General features: G+C 39.8%; 2 protein-coding genes and 1 long non-coding RNA gene across 3 annotated transcripts in view; all 3 read left to right on the forward strand.

Annotated features, from left to right (window-relative positions):
• The window catches only part of LOC141728045 (uncharacterized), a 621,306-nt gene that overhangs the window by 479,027 nt on the left and 121,631 nt on the right, over positions 1–20,648 (forward strand). The window lies entirely within an intron of this gene.
• LOC141728067 (uncharacterized) lies at positions 11,139–13,800 on the forward strand. The gene is made up of 4 exons (XR_012578750.1): positions 11,139–11,212; positions 11,674–11,746; positions 12,599–12,726; positions 13,775–13,800. It is a non-coding gene; the product is annotated as an uncharacterized LOC141728067 (long non-coding RNA).
• The window catches only part of LOC141728056 (unconventional myosin-VI-like), a 30,031-nt gene continuing 25,988 nt past the window's right edge, over positions 16,606–20,648 (forward strand). Inside the window, exons 1-2 of the mRNA XM_074534359.1 lie at positions 16,606–16,828; positions 20,532–20,570. Coding sequence (XP_074390460.1) covers positions 16,655–16,828; positions 20,532–20,570 — 213 coding nt within the window. The 5' untranslated portion in view covers positions 16,606–16,654. The remainder of the gene's footprint in view (positions 16,829–20,531; positions 20,571–20,648) is intronic.

The raw sequence follows: 20,648 nt of genomic DNA on the forward strand, positions 1-20,648 counted from the left end.
TGATGGTTCCTGTCGCATCGTAGGGATGAACCGGAAGTGGAAAGCAGCCGTATGGAGCCCCACACGACAGGTTGCACAAGCTACCGAAGGAGAAGGTGGATCAAGCCAACTTGCTGAACTCAAAGCTGTTCAACTGGCCCTAGACATTGCTGAGAGAGAGAAGTGGCCAAAGCTCTACCTCTACACTGATTCATGGATGGTAGCTAATGCTCTGTGGGGATGGCTGGAGAGGTGGAAAAAGGCTAACTGGCAGCGTAGAGGGAAACCAATTTGGGCTGCTGGTGAGTGGAAAAACATTGCTACCAGGGTAGGGAGGCTACCTGTGAAAGTCCGCCATGTAGATGCCCATGTACCCAAGAGTAGGGCCACCGAGGAGCACCAAAACAATGAGCAGGTAGACCAAGCTGCAAAGATAGGGGTGTCCAAAATAGACCTAGATTGGGAACATAAGGGAGAGTTATTCCTAGCTCGATGGGCCCATGATGCCTCAGGCCACCAGGGCAGAGATGCCACCTATAAGTGGGCACGAGACCGAGGGGTGGATCTAACCATGGACAGTATTTCTCAGGTTATCCATGACTGTGAGACGTGTGCTGCCATCAAGCAGGCCAAGCGACTGAAGCCCCTCTGGTACGGTGGGCGGTGGTCCAAGTACAAGTATGGGGAGGCCTGGCAGATTGACTACATCACACTGCCCCAGACACGCCAGGGCAAGCGCTACGTGCTGACCATGGTGGAGGCCACCACTGGATGGTTGGAAACCTACCCTGTGTCTCATGCTACAGCCTGGAACACCATCCTGGGCCTGGAAAAGCAAGTTCTGTGGAGACATGGCACCCCTGAGAGGATCGAGTCAGACAATGGGACTCATTTCAAGAACAGCCTTATCAACACCTGGGCTAGGGAACATGGCATTGAGTGGGTGTACCATATTCCCTACCATGCACCAGCTGCAGGGAAAGTGGAGAGGTACAATGGACTACTAAAAACCCAGTTGAAAGCTTTGGGTGGGGGATCTTTCAAGAATTGGGAGCAGCATCTGGCAAAAGCCACCTGGTTAGTTAACACCCGAGGTTCCACCAACCGAGCAGGTCCTGCCCAGTCTGAGTCCCTGAATGTAATAGAAGGGGACAAAGTCCCAGTGGTACATATCAGAGGTTTGTTAGGGAAGACTGTGTGGATCAATTCTGCCTCGAGTACAGACAAACCCATGCGTGGGGTTGTCTTTGCTCAGGGACCAGGTTGCACGTGGTGGATAATGCAAAGAGATGGAACAACACAATGTGTACCTCAGGGAGATCTGATTGTGGGGTAAGAATGATGTGCAATATCACTGTTCATTGGATGTTACTGCCATTGTCTGTACATTAAACCATACAGACATGAGATAGAAGGAAATGTGTAAGAGTTGAAGGTCTGGGCAAGTGGAAGATGGAGAAGGAAATGTGTAAATGTCGAAGGTCTGAGCAAGTGATAGATGGAGCTTTAAGTGACTAAAGTGAAAAGGGGGAATCCTGCAGCTCTGTAATGTAGGGCCTGGATTCAGTGGTCCAGTGTGGGGATGTGATGAAGGCATGATGGGTATTGCTTGTAATTTTGGGGGAACAGATAGAAATTTTGTATGAATAATGCATGATGTGTTGTAGTATGTTGATGATATGGGGATAAGGGGTGGAATGTCCTGGGGTGACGTTATGATGCTTGTATATCCCCATTCATCTGTTCTGTGCCTTTAAGACCGGCACTGAAGAGTGGAAGTTTTGTTTGGGTTTCTCTTATCAGGACAGAGAGACAAGCCGTAGACAGAGCTGTTTTTTTTTACTTCCAGCTTTGGGCTTGCTGCTTTTGCTTGCTGCTTTTGCTTGCTCTCTTTTTCTGCTCTTGCTTCTGCTCTGCTTTCTGCCTCTGCTTATTAGCTAGTTCTAGCTAAACAGTCCACATTGCTTCCTGGACTGTTTCTCCTCTCCTGTTCCTGTGACCATCTCGAACCTGCTCCGGACTGGGACCCGGGAACACCAGGGGTTCGGCTGCAGCGGCTGGCCCAGCGCCGGAGGGACTGAGAACAGAGCAACCACCCCCCGAAAGAGACTTTCTGATTTTGCCATCTTTCTCAGAGCGGTGTCATCGGGTATTGTTCATTTTGTGTGCTGGGGGGTGCGGGGCCAGTCAAATAAACAGGTTCTTTCCACCTCTCTCCAAGGAATTTTTTCCCGAACCGGTTGGGGGGAGGGGCCGTGTGGGTTTCGCTTTCTGGAGGGGCCCTCCTTTGCAGATTCTTTAACAAATTTGCCCTAAACCAGTACACTCCCCCATCCAAGTCACGGCCCCAATTTGTTATAAATAGACTCAAGAGGAGTGAAATTTCCAATTTGAATTTATTAATTCAAGGCATACAGCATAAGCAAAAGTTTCAGCGCTGGACGGCAGGGGAGTCTCCGCTCCACCAACTGCCGCACCCTCATCCCCAACGTCCCCCTTTTTAAGTTCTTAGTGCTTACGGACTGCTATGTCATTTTGAAGTACTCTGCGCTTGCGTTGATTGTTGCTAGGGGGTCTTCTCTCACCTCCTGGTGTTCGATGATGAAGGTCTTGGTAGTCTTCCTCGGTTGTGTCCTTTGACCTGATTCCATATTTGGTAGAAGAGCTTCGCCCTTTCTCTTATAAAACTTACTTAAGATCTTATGATTACCACGCGATTATGCAGGCAAAAAAAGAATTATGTAAGTTAAATAAATCAAACAGGCACTTAACCACATCCTCTATTTTTGAGGGGTTTTTTGTGTAGCAAGCTAGACAAACACTTAATCACATCTTCTATTTTTAAGGTTTTCTGTGTAACGAACAAGAGGTTTTATCTGTTTCAGTTAGTATTTTGAGAAATGAAAAAAAAAAAGTTACAGCAAAAACATAGGTAAATATAACTTCCTCATTTCAAGACGTTGCTCACAAGGTGAAGCAGTACAAGTGTGCTTGGGACTTAATTGCAGAATGTGCATGAAGGTTGATGAAGGAGATTTAATGATTTGGGAATTGTCCTTATTACCTTACTACTGAAATCAGCCTCTCTAAATTGAGAACTGCTGTCCATATATTCCTGAAGGGCTGATTCCTCTGGGTCTGGATGTACTACAAATGAGTTGCAAGACAGAGTGAAATTTGTTTCTCCTGGTCCTGCTTCAAATATGTATAGCTGTAGGTGCAGTTGTTTGGAAGAAAAGATCAAAGAACATTTTAAAGTGTTCTGAATGATGAATTAAATGAGTGCTAACCTTACAGGTTCACTAGCTCCTGACCCCAAGTACAGAATCAGCACAGTACTGTACAAAACATTCTGTTCAGAAGAGATCTTGGGTGGGCTCCAGTCTCATGTGTCAAATCAGGGCCAGTGCTGAATTTAAATTGGGTAGCTTAGGGTTGGCAGAGAGGTGGGTTGGTTTTGGTTTTTGTTTTCCTCTCTCTACTCTATAGATCAAATGACAACCTCCCCAGTGTCAGTTCATGCTGTTGCCATCTTCATGAAGATGACAAAAATGAACAGGATTAATGAGAATGAATCTGGGAAGATGCAGGTGTAGAGATGGGTAGTGGCCTCATGTAGCTCAAAGCAGTAAGCTTCCCAGAGAGCTTCCCTGTTTGGGCCTTTTGTGAGCTGTGATGTAGGCATTGAACCAGGTTAAACAGTGAAAGAGGTGCAAATGTGAGTTTGAGGAAGAAATGAATGAGAAGAGTGGGAACCACAGATGGTGAGGAAAGTCAGGGTTTAGAGAACAGAATGTCACCAGAGAACCTATGACCTCTAAAAACTGAAATTCAGACCCATTTTTTCAGGAATAAATTATAGATCTTCTAAAATGTAAAGGCATTTCTGAAATGTAAATGAATGTATTGAACTTCTAAATTCCAAATACCTGTTTTGTTTTTCCCTCACCATGTGTGTCTAGACACAGGATGTGCATTTGAACTGCTGCAGGCAGTCTCTTACCAGAGCGAGACTGGTGAGACCCTCTAGAGTTCTGTTGCTGCTCTACTGCAAGCAACAGCAAACGCATGTAAATAAGTGCTAGATTTTATTAAAGTGGGTGGTGTGCCAGTTGGAGATCTCTGCTGGCCGTGCCCTGGCGCCAAGGCAGGTGCAGAGCAGCAAGACTGCACCTCCCGTTGTTTACCTGGCACATGTACAGAGCCTTATCTGAAAAATCCAAGTGCCAGGAGCCTGCCCTAGCAGCCGCTTCTGCTGCATTGCAAGGGAGCCTGGAGGATTACAGGAATATCTAAGTTCAAAAGTTTTAAGTCACTAGAGTTAGTTTGTAGGGGTTAGCACTTCTCCATTTTGGGGTAGTTCTTCCCTACAAGCAGCCTGGAAAGTGTTCTAGAAATACCGAATTTCACGTGTAGTTTTTGGGCGAGATGTTATTTTTGTGTTTGTTTTGCGGCGGTTCCCTGGGCTCTGTGAGCTGCCTCTGGGCCCCGCACTGCTCTGAGGCGCTGCGCAGGGGCAGCGGCCGCTGACGCTGTGTGTCCGCAGGGGGCTGCACGCCGCGCGCGCGGAGCCAGGCGGCGCTGGAACGCTGCGCGGCCCTGCTGGGCCTGGACGAGGACGACCTGCGCGGGAGCCTCACCTCGCGCGTCATGCTCACCACGGCAGGGGGCGCCAAGGGCACGGTCATCAAGTGAGTGGCGGCGCCGGCGGGAGGGGCGGGGCGGGGAGGGGCCCGCCCGTGAGGGCCCGCCCGTGAGGGGCCGCCTGCGCTGCTGCCCTGCCGGGGGCCGGCTCCGCGCCGCCCCTGGTCACCCACCGGCACAATCGGCCCCAGCTCCGCTTCACCTGCTGCCGGGCGGAACTGAGGTGCGCTCGCACCAAGCGCCCCTAAAGCGCTTCTTTTAATGGCTCACCGAGCACGGGTGCACCCCCTTGGTCGCAAAGAAATCACAGTTGTACACTTACACTAGCTGAAGGCTAGCAGGCTTACAGCACTTTGAATAAGTAACTCCTGTGCTGTATAAAATCTCTCGTGTTAGTGAGTACGCTGTGTGGCCAAAGAAAGTATAGCAGTCAGCCAGTTAAATCCACAGCCTGCACAGCAAATTTGATATGCTAAATCATTTCTCAGATACACTCTATTAAGGAATGTCAATGTGGTGCCTGAAGTCTTTCAGAAGGCGCTTGAATCTTTCTCCTGAGGGCTGCGCAGTGCTCCCGTGAGTGCTGCCCTGTAATAATTAGGGCTGGGATGCTTTAATTAGAGGGCAGGATGGCCCCCCCCTTCTTAATGCCTGAGTGATCACTGTCCTTGTGTTTGTCATACGTAATTCTTCTGAAATCAAGTTTTAACTTTAAAAACACCCCTGCAAATGGTAATCCAGAAATTGCTGCTTTTTTGCTGGTTTTGGTAAACACACATTTAATCTTGACTGTAAATAATGTTTCACAAAAACACAGATAGAAAGTGTGGGTTTTTTTTTTTTTTGTTTGTTTGTTTTTTCTGAAGCTATTCTCCAGGTAGCCTCCTAGGCACAGAAGCAAGATAATGGTTCCTTTCTGTATGTACATAGAAAAGAATTAGGGGCAAAGAGCCTGTATAAATATGGCACTGGTGATAACATTTCAAAACCATGAAATTTATAACTCTTGCAAAACGGAGTTTTATGAAAATGACAATGCAGTTACCTTTTGTTTATGAAAAACCTCTAGCTTCTACCACAAATTTTCTCTTGCTGAGATTGATCCTAGCATGCAAGCTGTCAGGGATGCCTGCAACTGAATTGTGTGTTTTAATATTTAGTTTTCTGTGTTGAGTATTTTCTGAAGTTCACATAAAAGACTGAGCTTGGACTAAGCAGTTTTGTGTACATTAAAGTAATTCTCAGCGTTCAGCTGAATGTATCAATCTTTTAATTCGGAAGCTAATAAACATTCACTCCTTGGAAGAATATAGGTGTGCTTTTTATTAATCTATGGAAACAGTGTGATTGTTTTAGTGAATTGGAAATACTTTATTCACATTACACCAAATGTTTAATATATGAAACTCATCATTTTCTGTACTAATGGGGTTTATTTGAGTTCCTTGCATATTTTGTATTTGCAATTTCTTTGGAAATGTATTACAGAAATTATTATTATGGAAAAAATTCTAATTCAGTGCCAAATGGTAAATAATGTTGGGGGAAGTGGGAGAGGGTGATGTGTTACTCTACATTCAGTTAAAAGCTCAAGATCTAAACCTCTTAATTGTGTATTCAAAAGTCCATTTCTGGAGAGTAAATTCTTCTCTCCCTGCCCAATGCAAATTCCTCCCCTCTCTCCTCCAGAAGTTACTAGAAATTGGGGACTTTGAGTCGTTGTCATCTTGCTTGTCGTTGTCATATCCAGATGATATGGAGTGTTACAAGTAATTTTTCCCCCTTCATTACAAGCTTAATGTATAGGAAGATGTCAGTCTTGCAGGAAAAAGTGTCTCCAGTGGAAAATATTGACCCAGCTTTTACTATTTGCTCTTTTCCAAGCCATGTCTAAATTGACAGCAAAATCTTTGATATATTCATCCAGGAGAAGCTTTATCAGTACATTAGAGTAGAAAATTTCTTATTTTACAGTACAGATGGCATTCACAGTAATTCATGGCAATATGAACATTACAGGTTATGAAAGTCAATAACATTTTTTACTTAATTCAAGTTGGGATGCACAATCATTGCTGATCTTTCTCTGTTGACTTACTGCTTACCTGGTTATTCTCCGTCTTCCATTTGCATTTTTAAATTCTTCTCAGCTTACTACCACCCACTTTCCTTTACTGAAATATGTCTTGTGGATTTTTACATTATGAATTTTTTGGAAAATAATCTTGTATGCTAATCTTGTTACAAGATTTTCTGCTTTGTTACTTCAGTATTATTAGAGCCCATTTTTTGAGAATACCCTTAGTTTCACATTCCTTTTAAGTGAAAGTGTTAATTAGAAGCAGAAGGGCTTTGAATGAATTGTATCCATGTCAGATTCAGATGGCACCCCACTGGAAATGCTTTCAGGGAACTGCTGGTTCAGCCTCTGAGAAGGCTAGAAGCTTAATTTTGGCTGTTGTACATGTAACACAGACATAAGGCTTGTCTGTATGTTTTCCTTTTGAGAATGTTTGGTGGGACATTCCAAGCTACCACCTTTATGAGGCAGACCATGTGTTCACTCCTCAAGTGACACTGTCAAGGAATGTTTCTTAATTTTTGTTACGGCTTTGAGTTTACTTTGGATTAAAACTGTAAAGACTTTCTGATCAGTGAATTTATCCTGATACGCCTGTAGTGTTATTTGCACTGTGCAGTTTCAGAAGTCTGCAGACACAAGGAGCTATGTTTTTATGCCAGCAGATCTTACTTTTCCTGTGTTTTATTTTGAGGATGTCAAAAATGAGTTCAGCAGACTTCTTACACCTCTCAATGATTATTGCATTAAGCCTCTTTTGCTAGCATTTTATAAACTTGTGCATCTAAAATCAGACATACTCCAATAAATACACCAATATCATCATCTCACATGGCTTACTGCACGTAAAAGTGGATTGGACTATTTTAGACATTTGTTACATAGACACAATTTTTCTATGGTAGTGTGGTTTAGAAACTACTTGACTGCTATCAGTATTAGAGTTTTGACAAGTACATTGTTTTTTTTTGTTCCAGCAACCCAAAGAGCTGCTCATTTCTCTCTCTTTCTTAGGGACCTTTTGTGTGCAAGTAGATCATGTGAGTCCTATTAGGTCACAGTGAATAAATAGCTCAGCTGAAATCACTGTGCTCAGAGTATAACAAAGGCTTTGTTCTGCTGGGCACAGTGGAGCCAACAAGGAGCAGTAGGAGGGTGATGCTAAATGCAATCTCTCTGAATTTTATTAAATAATCATGTGCAGTGAATTGCCTGGGGGACTTGACAGCTGCACTACGTCTATCTGTCTTTGTCTCCCAAAACCCCAAAATAATTACCTTGCTGGATGATGTTTTTGCCATCCATGTGAAGTGTATTTACAGATAGAAATAATGTGTTAGGATTCAAAAATCTGGTGCTTCTCTTAGACTGTAAATGTGCTACTGTGCTTTTCTCTTGCTCAGTTTCTTCTTTTCCAAGAAGTCTTTCACACAGGACTCCATCATCACAAACTAAATTATTTTACAAGGTGAAAAAAATTCACTTGCGTCATTCCAGTTCCTCCAGCTTCTTTTGCAGTACATTTTCTACCAAAATGCATTATTTTTAGTGATGCTACTGAAGTGTCCATTGTAAAAACTTTTTCAAAACTTTTTTGAACTTTGGCTTTTTTCAAATTACAAATATGCTGCTTATATTCTTTAATTATGTGGAGTATTTAACTAGGTGGGGTTACTTAATCCACGCTACTTTATTTATGAACCAGTAACCATATTGGATGACAGTAATTGATGGATATCACTTCACCTGCTGTCTGCCTCAGTTGTTGTCAACCATGGGCAAATTAGACATGTTTTTAATTAATTTGTTCTGGAATATATTTGGGAACTGCATGGAGTTTGCATGGAGAGATTTTGTCCACAGACTAAATCTACCCCATCCATGCTTTCCCCTAGGGCTCAAACTCTAGATCATTGGAAACCTTCCTGAAGAAATTGGCATGAAGACCAACAAGGGTTTTTCTTGCAGCCTTACCAAAGTACTTAGAATTTGGCAATTTTTTTCTCCATTGCATTCAAGTAGCTGATAAATTCAGGAGAGGGAAAGAAGGTAAAATGGAGGAAGGAGAATTTATCTTTTCCTGTTCAGGCAAGAAACAAGAGAAAGAAAGAGATTCATTTGTCTTTGTGCAGACCAAAGAAAGGAGGAGCTGAGGGAAAGCAAGTTCATGAAAAGAAAGCTGCTTGTTCTGAACATCAGTTCTGTGGTGGGGCTCTTGTGTATCTACTGTTTCAGCCATTTTCAGCGTTGTTTAGTGGTTCTGAACTTTCAGTTGTGCAAAATGCTTTGCAGGGTTACATTTTCTTTCCATGCATGTTTGCTGCATACTATGAAATTTAGCAGCAAGGGTTTGTGCAGTCTTTAGAATTGCACTTAATTAACAGTGGCAGAATTTGCTATTTTGAACACTAGGACCATTTTGTAAATACATGCTTTAGCAGTACAACTATTTGTCATGTTGTTTAAAAAAGTAAGTGAAAAACATAAATGATTTTAATATATTGTATTATGTAATAGGTCTGCAGCTGACAGGAATTAGTATTCTGATCTCTTAAACGTATCAGAACAGAATGCAAAGGTACCTTCCTTCTATTTATAAGCTGAGATTTCTGTCAGTACTCATTACCTTAAGATGAGATAGATACTTAGTGGAAGACAAGATTGTGTGTTAAAGCTAATTACTATCAAATGTAATGTAGCTGCAAGTGTCCTTTGGGAATGGAGACTCTGGTTCCATGCCTTACTAGTCACAGTAGAATGTGATCTCCATAAGGAGTATTATCTTTGAAGAAATAAAAAAATAGTAATTATTAGTTAGTTAGTTTAGTGCTTATGAATTCTGGGAAGTGAAGGAAATTGTGCAATATGGATAAGCTGTTGTTGTGGTTTAACTCCAGCTGGCAACTCAGCCCCTTGTAGCCACTCACTCCCTGCCAGTGGAAGGAAAAGGGGAAGGGTAAAAATGAGAAAACATGTTGGTTATTGATAAAGGCAGTTTAAAAGGTAAAGCAAAAGCTACACATGCCAGAAATGCAAAACCAGGAATTCATTCTCTACTTTCTGCTGGAAGGTCAGTGTTCAGCTCCCCAGGACAGCAGGCTTCATCACATGTTGTGGTTACTTAGGAAGACAAAATTTTAAATTCATAGAATCATTCCCCTTTTCCCCTTCTTCCTTCAGCTTTTATTGCTGAACATGATGCTGATGCCATATGATAGGGGATGTCCCTTTGGTTAGTTGGGGTCAGCTGTCCCAGCTGTGTCCCCCTCTCAGCTTCTTGTTCACCCTCAGCCTCCTTGCTAGTGTGATGGGGTGAGGAGCAGAAAAGATGTCAGAGCAAAAACTGAACTTTAGGCTTTATTCTAACATAACAAATCATAAGTAAATAGAAATATTTTTGTAGATGGTGTTGTATATAGTTTAAATATCTTTCTCTGGAAACTGTCAGTAGAGTTTCTAATTATTTAATAAACAATTATGAAAGCATCTTAGTCTCACTTCTACTGATGGTAGCAAAACATTATTGTTTTTTACAGCTAAGATAGCCTAACTTGGCAACGTTGTTTCCTGCCTTGGCCTAGAGATCGGGGAAGGTTTTTTAGGTCCTAATTTATGGTATTGGACAGGCTGTTTTTATGTTTAGAGTCTTATCTCAGCATTTCACAGTAAGGAATTCTGAAAGATAAGGTTTGTATCTTGTTTTTTTAGGGTACCCTTGAAAGTGGAACAAGCAAACAATGCTTGCGATGCCTTGGCTAAAACCGTGTACAGTCATCTGTTTGATCATGTAGTGAAAAGGGTAAACCAGTGCTTTCCATTTGAAACTTCTTCTTTCTTCATTGGAGTTCTAGATATAGTTGGTTTTGGTAAGTACACCTAAAATAATTTCTAGATGTCACTTTTTTCCACCAAAGATTCAATAACAAATTCTGTAATGAAGAGTGGGAGGGTTTTTCTTTTTGGTGTTGATGGTTCTTGTAAAGCTTTTGCTTTTTGCTTCTTTGACTCACTAAAATTCAAAACAGGGCATGTTTTGTGATGTGCTCTAGTCCTGCCAAGGTTGTCCAGGGGAACAGCCTTTGGTTTTCAGGTTTTTAGAGTTTTGGTATCTACTGCTAGCCTGCTGTATCATAGATGCATGAGGGTGTATTGGTACAATTTCACTGTCTGGTAGCATCTTGCTTTGGTTTGCTGCCAACTGTCTGTCATTTATCTCAGAAATATTATCTGCTGCAGTAGTTTTAGATGGCTTGTGTACAACGTGGAAATCTGTAAAAGATTTCATTTTGCTGAAAGAAATGACTGTAGATCTGAACACATCTTTAAATATTAGCACTGTGAAGCTTCTCTTATTTACTATTTAATTTAAACTCTTGGAACACTGTTTTATCATAAAAGTTTAACTTCTGTCTTTCAGAGTACTTTGAGCACAACAGTTTTGAACAATTCCGTATAAACTACTGTAATGAAAAACTGCAGCAATTTTTAAATGAAAGAATTCTGAAAGAGGTATGATATATTTAATGTTATATTTGAGGATTTGGTTTTTTAACTATTATATTTGAGGATTTTTTTTTTTTTTTTGCTGAAGGGATACTTTAAATAGAACTATTTTTCATAAGATTACACCTTATGTTTGAATAAAAAAAAAATCAGTTGACATACTGTTTCCATATTATGTGACATCCGGTTGTGTCAGAAAAGAATGTGGATTTTTGAAAACCAGCGATGAGGTATCCAGAGATTGGATAATCCCCAATACCTAATGAAAATATTGAATTGAACAGGCTTATCATTAAGGCATTAAAGTTGGAATACATTAAGCTGTGTAAGGAAATTCTTAAATGTGTGTTGATTCCTGCTATATTTTTAAAAATTGTTTCATATTTATTAGAAAAAATATTTTTTTTCTTGATTTTTTTTTTAGAAAAAAAATTAAGAATGGTGTTTTCTCTGTTCAATTACTTTAGGAACAAGAACTTTACCAGAAAGAAGGCCTGGGGGTTAATGAAGTTCGTTATGTAGATAATCAGGACTGTATAGGTATGGACTTCTTGAGTTGTCAAGCTTTTTGTTGCTGTCATGGGGAAAAAACCTTCAAGCAGAGGAGGTGAAATATGCATAGCACTAGTAATTATATGGTTTTATATATATCCTCATTCAATTCACAATCTTAAGAGTTCATAGGCATTTCTGCAGTACAAGAATAGCAGTTTCATCCTTTCCACAGGAAAAGGTTTGTAGTAAAAATTCCTCTTAAAAGAGCAGTTTCATAGAGAATGAAAAAAAATTGCAAAACTGTAAGTTTGTGTCTAATAGTTTCAAGAGCATGAATTTCTGTGTCAGCTTTCAAGGGCTTCGGAATATCTGTGTGAGAGGTCAGGGCAATTCAGTTGTTAAAAGCTGTGAAACCACCACTGTCTGCTAAATGCTGGTCTGCCTTTCCTAAAACAAATTCTACTTCTCACTGAGTCATGTTGTCAAATGGAAATATTAACCTTTTAGTTTTGACATGTGGTAAAATGTGTATGAAAAGCTTAAAAATCTCCCCCAGCAATTGAAGCTAGACCTAGGATCGTACTGTAAGAAGACTTAGGCACTTTTTGGATGACTAATTTCAGCTTGAGATTAAGAGTTAAAATCAAACAATTAGTTCCTGATCTTTTTCTCCCTTGTTCCACAAGCGTAGAACTTCTAGATTTGATGGATATCCTATACATACCTATTAAGATCTACAGAATTGATTTGCTGTGACTTCTTGTATTTTGTTTAATGGCTTTCCATAGGTACTTTTGTAGAGAATCAGATCAGCAGCATTTCGGTGTGTAATTTTCAGTAGTGATACAAGTTGATATATTCAATTTCCATAAATATATGGGGTTTTTTTATTAACAGATTTGATTGAAGCAAAATTAGTAGGTGTACTGGATATTTTGGATGAAGAAAATCGTCTTCCCCAACCAAGTGACCAGCATTTTACTTCAGTTGTGCATCAAAAACACAAGGACCATTTCAGGCTCTCGGTAGGTTTATTTTTGTAGTCTGTCTTGTTTTAATGAAACAGTTCTTGGAACAGTTGATAGTAACACTTCACTGTAATGAAAATCTTTCATAAGAAATCTCATACCGCCCAGTCTGCACAGTCTGTACCTCTTTGTTAAGGACAAGGTTGGTGATTAGATTTGATGAAAAGTTCACTGAAGACTTCAAGCAATTCTAATATCCTGCTGAAACTAAAGCCATATTCTTGACTTGCATTTGAAGTTTAACATGTAAAACATGAAAGGAAGTAAAAACACATTTTAATTTAGATTGTTTCCTATCAGATGAGCTATTTTGTTGTTCTTTTAAAAAATTTCTTGCTTTGGAGAACGTTTGACTCATGTCTAGTGTCTAGCTAGCACTTCAGAGATGAATATAGGAATCATACTAGGAAAATTTTTTTGTTGCTTATTTTTTAACATACAGCACTGTCTGGAAGATTAAGGCAAATTGTTGAAATTTATGTCCATGAATTGTGTTGAAATTTAAAAAAATGCCTAAAAATATGAGTAAAGGAAGCCATCATTTAAAATCCATTTACAAAAATTGTCATCCATTTACCTTGTGCTAAGTTTCCACTTAATCCTGCTTGCCTGAATTGGTGTGAAGTGAAACATTCTGATGGTGTGTGTATGATCAGCTAGTGCTTGCCTGTTAACATATACCATCTAAAGCCATATCTTGAGCTTCAGTCTAATCCTATTCACATAACAAGGTTTTTCATCAGCTGTCAAATTTATGATAAAGAAAGTGTTGATTAAAGGCACAACCAAAATCAACTGGCTGGTATTAGCAATCCTGGTGACATGTATTTTGAATGTAATGTATTTAAGTGTGTGAAGAGTTTGAAATTGGGTTTTTAGAACATCATGGTTTGGACAGGAATGGTAATGATCAGCACAATTGTATTTACAGGAAATATGATTTTAGCATCTAGTGCTCCTGGCAGATCACGATGGTGTTCTAAGAATAAACTTTTTCTTAGTCTCCATTGCAATATTTCTTTGTAATTCAACTCCTTAATTCCAGATTCCAAGAAAGTCTAAATTGGCCGTGTCATGGTTTGAGCCTGGCACAGAGCCAGTGCCCCCCATGAAAATGCCCTCACCCTGGTGTCTGCTGTGAGATGTGACCAGGAATAAGCAAAACAGGCTCCAACTTAAACATAAAGAACACTTTATTACCTAAACTACAGGAAAATAGGGAAAGACCATAAGGAAAAGAAAAAAAAAAAAATTGAAAACCTTACAAAAACCACTTTCCCCCTCCCCACTACCTGACTTTCCCAATCCGATACATTCTCCCAAAACACCAACTGCCCAGCCCGGCACGACACTTTAGTATACTCAAACTTCAGTTCATGAAGAGGAAAGGAGTCCTTCTTGTTCCATAGGCTTCTCCTGGAAACACACTGAAACCTCGTGTGCTTCTCTGTCACTTCGGCACCGCCCGGAAAAAAGTCCTTTTGCCGCTTGTGACATCATCTTTCCATGCCCAGTGCTCTCACCACTGACGCATGGACCAGAGCTGCTTTTAGGGTTGTCTTTCAAGGATGCCTTGTCTCACTCCAAAAAGGCACAGTCTCTGCTTTGGGACATCTGTCCCCCCCATATTTTTCCAACCCCCTGGGGCCGGGGGGTCCTCACGAATGAACCCTCCTGGTTTTGAGCCACTGCTTCCCCCTAAATGCAGTCTCTGTGTCACAGGAACAACTGAGTCCATGGCCACAAGAAAAGTCCAGCCAAAAGGCCACTCCAAATCATCTCTTCCCATTCAATCATCTCCACGTTCTTCGGGCCAGGTCCTTGTCTCATCTCATCTCTCATCTCCCTTCTCATTCAGCTTCGAGGAGGATTAGCATTTTTTGCAAGGCCCCAATCATGAAAGAAAGGGGTTAAAACTTTCAGTCTCTGTCTGTCCCGGGACGATGATACTCCCACACGTGCTGCTGCTGCGGCCGGCCGGGCTGCACCCTTCTCCCCCCTTTCTCCTCCTGGGCTGGCTGCTATCACATTCCGTCTCGCCGACTCTCCCTCTCTCTCCCTCCTGGGGGGGGGAATGGCTGCCCGATGTCTCTTGGGGCTCCTCCACCCTTCCATCCTTGAGAGCTTTCTCACCCCCATCTCTGTCCAGGCCCCGGGCCTACCGCATGGCTGCCCCTCCCCCGCCCAGCAGCAAGGCTGGACAGGGGAGGGTGATCTGACCTCTTCGCAGCGACGTCCCAAGAGAGCCTGCCAAGGGCAGTGCCCTGCTTTTTAACCCCTGTGTATTCTCGGAGGTGTGTCCAAACTTCACTGGCTACACCAGGTGTCAGTATGAAACTCAGAACATCCATTGGTTTGACCACAGCATCCCAGAATTCCCACTCCTTCCTGGTCAAACCACCACAGGCTGTTCACAGAAATATCCGAGATGATGAAGGCTTCATTATCCGACACTTTGCAGGAGCAGTGTGCTACGAGATGGTAATTTTATCTGTGGAACACTATGTTTATTGTGTTTTGTAGAACATTTATATGTTTTCAGTGCATATAGCTTCAATGACAAAATTTCTTGTGATCAAAAGAGAAGTTCAAACATTGATATGTCTTTGCGAATTGACAAATTTCTTTTAACTTTTCAGGCTACAGCCCATTTTAATGACGTGTTTTGTGTAAAAGTTTGTTTCAAATCTACAGGTAATGGTGTCAGTATTAAATATATTGATTCACAGCCTACTGCAAATTTTGCATCAAAAGGTGTTTACATCCTGGGGAGAAGAATAAACTGTGATATAAAAGTATTGTTAGTGAAGAGTATTTGGACACATGATTATCCTTGTACACAGTCCCCATCGTACTTTGTGTTTTCCATTTCTACTGGCAATGGACTCATTCATGTAAAAATACAAAATACCTGAAATTGCTACCCTCAAAATACATTCCAGACTCTTGTGCTGTTTTGGCTATTACTTATTGTACAAAAACATTGTAAGACCTGAAGCCGGTATCTAGACCATCAATTTTCAAAAATGAAAGTTTAAGTTAAAATGAAGGTCCATAAGGCTTTGTTGGTCTGTATAACTTCACCATGTATGAAGGATGCTACTTGCATTACTTACTTGGCTGCATACATATTCCTCTCTTGTGTCTTCATGGCCCAAGGAAACTTTGGAGGCCTGTGTTAATCCTTTGATTCTTATCAAAGAAGAATCCCACCCTTTTGTGGGACATCTGGTATTTTCTTCAAAGCAGTCCTGGCATCTTCTGTTCATTAATATCAAAGTCTGTATTAAGTTGCACCAAAAGCTGTTGAGGATTTTGTAAATGGGAAATTGGATACTAATATATTGACCTCTTGACTTTCTCTGTAATATATTGTTCTTCTCAAAGTTAGTGATCCAATTTAAATAAACCAGATATATAAAGTTTGTAGGAAGTGACAATATGTTTTAATAAATCAAGTGTTCATAAATAGTCATAGTACTTCTAAAATAACCTGTTTTCATTTCATTTTCCAAACTGTGTAGGTTTAAGCATGCACATTAATTCCTATTTCACAATAGATCTTAAGTGATATTACAGGCTGTGAAGAATTAAGCTTCGCAGAACTCCCAAGAGATGATGATGTGCTGAGTGCTGGAAGTGGAAGTCCACAAAAAAACAACTGATCTTGTTAAAGGCACCAAACCTTTCTTCGGGTTTCATAATTCCAACAACATCCTTCAAACTTAAGAATGTCTTTTCTCTCTTGCATTAGACTTTTGTGTATCCAGCTAAAAAGTTGTTTGAAATAATATATTAATATTTACCCCATGTGTTCTTGCTAATTTTTAAATATGTAACTATATTTCCTTTAGTTTTCTAATTAGACTGCAGTAACTTGGACAGTAAAACAAATGTGTTTTTATCTCTTGGGTTGTATTTTCAGATGCAATTTGTGGAAAAAAACAATGATGCTTTGCACATGTCTCTTCAATCTCTTATATGTGAATCCAAGGACAAATTTGTTCGACAGTTGTTTGAAGCCAACACTAACAACAACAAGGATCCCAAACAAAAAGCTGGAAAACTCAGTTTCATCAGTGTGGGTAACAAATTCAAGGTGAAATCATAGAGTAAAGAGTCCTATCTTGTAATATATGCCAGTTTTATGTTACTTGAATTAAATAGAACCTAAGTTTGGGAGAACTAGCAGTAATTTGAGATTCAGAAGAAAATTTGGTTAAAGAGATGGTTTCCTTCTGTTGAATTATAAGAAACTGGCATTTTAAGCTACATGCTATGCGTTTCTGTCAAAAGTATCTTCCATAATAGTCCTTACAGAGGTTATACAGGGATTTTTAGGTCAGAATCTTTCAAAGTCACATAGAAGTCTTTATTCAACAGGTTTTGAGATGTAAATTTGGATTCGGTGGACTTTAAAATTTTCTAGATGTGACAAAAAGTGTTCTTCCATCCTATTGTAATTATACCTTCTAGAAGATGTATTGATTCCCTACAGTTGGCCAAACTCTCAAAATTCAGTACCTAATTTAACCATAGTTTTTCCTTTTCTGAAATATATATATACTTAGTCATGGCTTACAGAGGAAGATATTAATTGTGCTGAATGTTTTCCTTCCCAATACCTGAATCTGATGCTTCTCCTCATTTTCTCCTTTCTTCTGATGTTGCAAAGCTGACCTTCAAACCTTGTCTTCTCCAAATGTTTTCTGCATCCTTTTCTCATTCAGCAGTTTTATTTTAGCTGGACTATTCCAGCTCAGGATGGCTAGAAAGAGAACAATAGGGGAATTAAGAGATGAAAAGCAGGCACATCGTGGGCTGCAGGTAAATTTTTCAGTCTCGTGGATTTACAGTTGGTAGAGCTGCAGCAATTTCAGCAAGAGCTCTTTTCAACACATCTGGGCCAGATCCAATGAAGGATTTATATGCCTTCAAGTCAAGTGCTGAAACAGTTTTGGTATGCTATCTTACCTAGGGCCACCAAAAACCTCCCTCATGTTCCTAGCTAGACTCCTGACACAGTCCCTGGGGAATGCAGGTATCTTAGATAGTCCAAAACACCTGCACATGGAGTGAGACATTGCCAGTACAGAAGAGTGTTTCTGCATTTCTGCTCCATAGCAAGGTTAAGTACTGGATCAGGACTGCAAGATCAATTCCTTCTTGCATAATCACATTTTGTGGCTAGCATTTGGAGCTGTTTTCTAAAAAATTGTTTTCTTCAGCAGGGGCTAAAAACCAGGAAGGATATGCTAGCAGCACACTTGCTTTTTATAGCGATAGTATTCTGCTTCAGGTCTGTACTGTATTGTGTTCTATGGCTATTTTATTTCCTGTAGTGAACACCAAGATATTGGTCAGTCTGACAAAGGGTATTCTCATTACACCTTTCTGGAGTTGTTTTGTTAGGTAGCCAGAAATAAAGTGTTTATGGTGCCACGAAGAGCAGAATACAGGGCCTGACTTGTAAGGTAGTGGTTTTGGCATTTAATTGGGAATTGGGCAGGCTGCTCTCTTGAGTTTTGCTCTGATGAGTCTTTTTAACTCCTTCCTATTCTATAGTAGTTGTTGAATTAAAGTGCAGCAATTGGTTTAATATAAAATACATGATCATCAGGTAGTCTGAAAAGTTGCATACAGGTAAGCCATGTCCTGAGCAAACCCTGCAGCCATGAGTCTGCTTTAAATCAAGCTAGGATCCACAATTTTTTACAACTGTATTTTAAAAGTGAAATCAACTGTGGGATCTTTTGAGATAGTTTCCTCTTCCTTCCATCTAGATTTTCAGTTTCTCTCGGATTTGGCACCCCACCTTCCGTGGTGCAGTCTTGTGCATTATACCACTGCCCAAGGAGAGGTGAATTAAAAGGGAGGCATTTTTGAAGTGAAGCAGAAATTTTGTGGGGAACTTTTTTGGATTTCCTTCTGTTACTTTGGTACTCCCCTCTCCACCTAGAGCACAACTCATGTTCTTCTTGGATCTGGCCCATCAATCTATAATTCTTTCAATGTTTTCAAGTTCCATGGCATTTTGAATGTATGTGTTACTTCAGTAATTCATGTCGTGTTACCTTCCCAGACACAGCATGTGATGCTGATGAACACTAATAGCCTTGAATATTTCACTTCAGATGACATCAAAATAAGGTCTTTTCTCTTACTACATATTTCATCTCTTTAAGAATAAGAATTCTTTGTGCATTAATTTGTAAGTCAGTCTTCTGAACTACTGAAATTAGAACTTCTTCTAATTATATCAATTATTGATGATGTTGCAGGGACTTCTCTTTATGAAATCCTTCACACATCCCTTCCTTATAACTAATTAAAATTAATTTTCATTAATCAGTTGAGAAAATAATGATTCATTTATCACTGGATCTCTTCAAGATTATCTGAGATGATTTTACCTTATGCTAATGATGTATTAAATTGTGACAATTCAAAGAGCAGTAGTTTTAGCAATATGTTTTGCTCATATACAGATTTTGTTGAAGAAGTTCACTTGAGAATGTCTCTGGCTTATTTCTTGTCAAATCACAGAGTATAAGGAAGGGGTATTTTTCCTCAAGCAGAAATGTATTCTGTTGATGGAAATTAGTCTGTCTCTTGCAAACTTAAGTGTTTCTGACTTAAGAAAACATAATTATTATGATCAAGTTGAAATATAAACAGTATGTATAAGTGAGAACTGAGCAGGAGGTTATTAGTGTTTGTCATGCTTCTTGTGGCACTCTTTCTAACCACATCCATGTTAAGTTAAAAAAATCCCAAACCAATTTTATCTACCAGAGGGACAACTGGCAGCTGTAGGTGATGCACACTACCCATACAGATCTTGTTTCTTGGATTCAAGGTAATTGAAAGATCTGGCTAAAAAAAATCAGTCAGAAGTCAGATCCTTTGAATTTTGCTTCCAGTGCTGAAAAAGAATATGTTAGGACATACTGAATTTTGTATTGCTGCAGTCTATATACTTAAAGTTTGCTAAAAAACTAGAAAGGCTGGCCCAGCAGTAATTTATATTAAAAAAAACCCCAAAAAACCAAAACCCAGACACACCTCTAAAGTAAAAATATTGCTATTTTTCTATGTGGTTTTGGAGTATTTAAAGTCCCTACCAACTACTTTCAATACCAACTCTAAATTGTTTTCTCTGGTAGGTTTAAGTCTCTGATTATCCTGAAAACCTGACTGCAAATAATAGTAGTATTACAGGCTTTTCTCATCACAGTATATTTGAATGTAACCTCAGCAAGTGTAATTTTTGTCATCAATAGAGAATTAAAAAGTTGGCAGTTTGGAAATAGAAATAGATCATTACAGGTAAATGTTGACATAACATTAAAAAAAAACCCAGAAGGAAAGCCTGGGAATATACTTTGTGTTAATTGTGTAACACACAAATAATGCTTGTTATAGATTAAATTTGGGATTTCACAAAATTTCAGTGTGTTTTTTAAAAATGATTGCTGATTGGTCTAATTTTTTATATAATTTTATTACACTGTCATTATTTTTTATTTTCCCAAAAGGACGTGCATGCTTTTTGTGATAACTATGTTGTAATAAGTGACTAGTCCATGCAGTATTGTTGTGCAATTAAATACAAGCAATTTCCTCAGGGCCATTCATGCACACTTGCATGATTTTGTCTATTAAAATTGGTGAATGTTTGGTTTATCAGTTCTGTCTCACTAACAATGAGCATGCATGCAGTAATGCTGTACCTCTATTTGGTGTGTACATTTCTGTTCATGCCATGGTAAGGCTCTTGAAATACCTGTTTTCTTTTACAGACTCAGTTAAATTTGCTTCTTGAGAAGCTTCACAGCACTGTAAGTATATATACAGATGAAGGTTCACAGTTTTCTGATGTAAAACAAAGTAGATAATCTCAATATTAGGGCTTACAA

This window comes from Zonotrichia albicollis, unplaced genomic scaffold (assembly GCF_047830755.1).
Source record: "Zonotrichia albicollis isolate bZonAlb1 unplaced genomic scaffold, bZonAlb1.hap1 Scaffold_83, whole genome shotgun sequence".
Classification (NCBI taxonomy): Eukaryota; Metazoa; Chordata; class Aves; order Passeriformes; family Passerellidae; genus Zonotrichia; species Zonotrichia albicollis.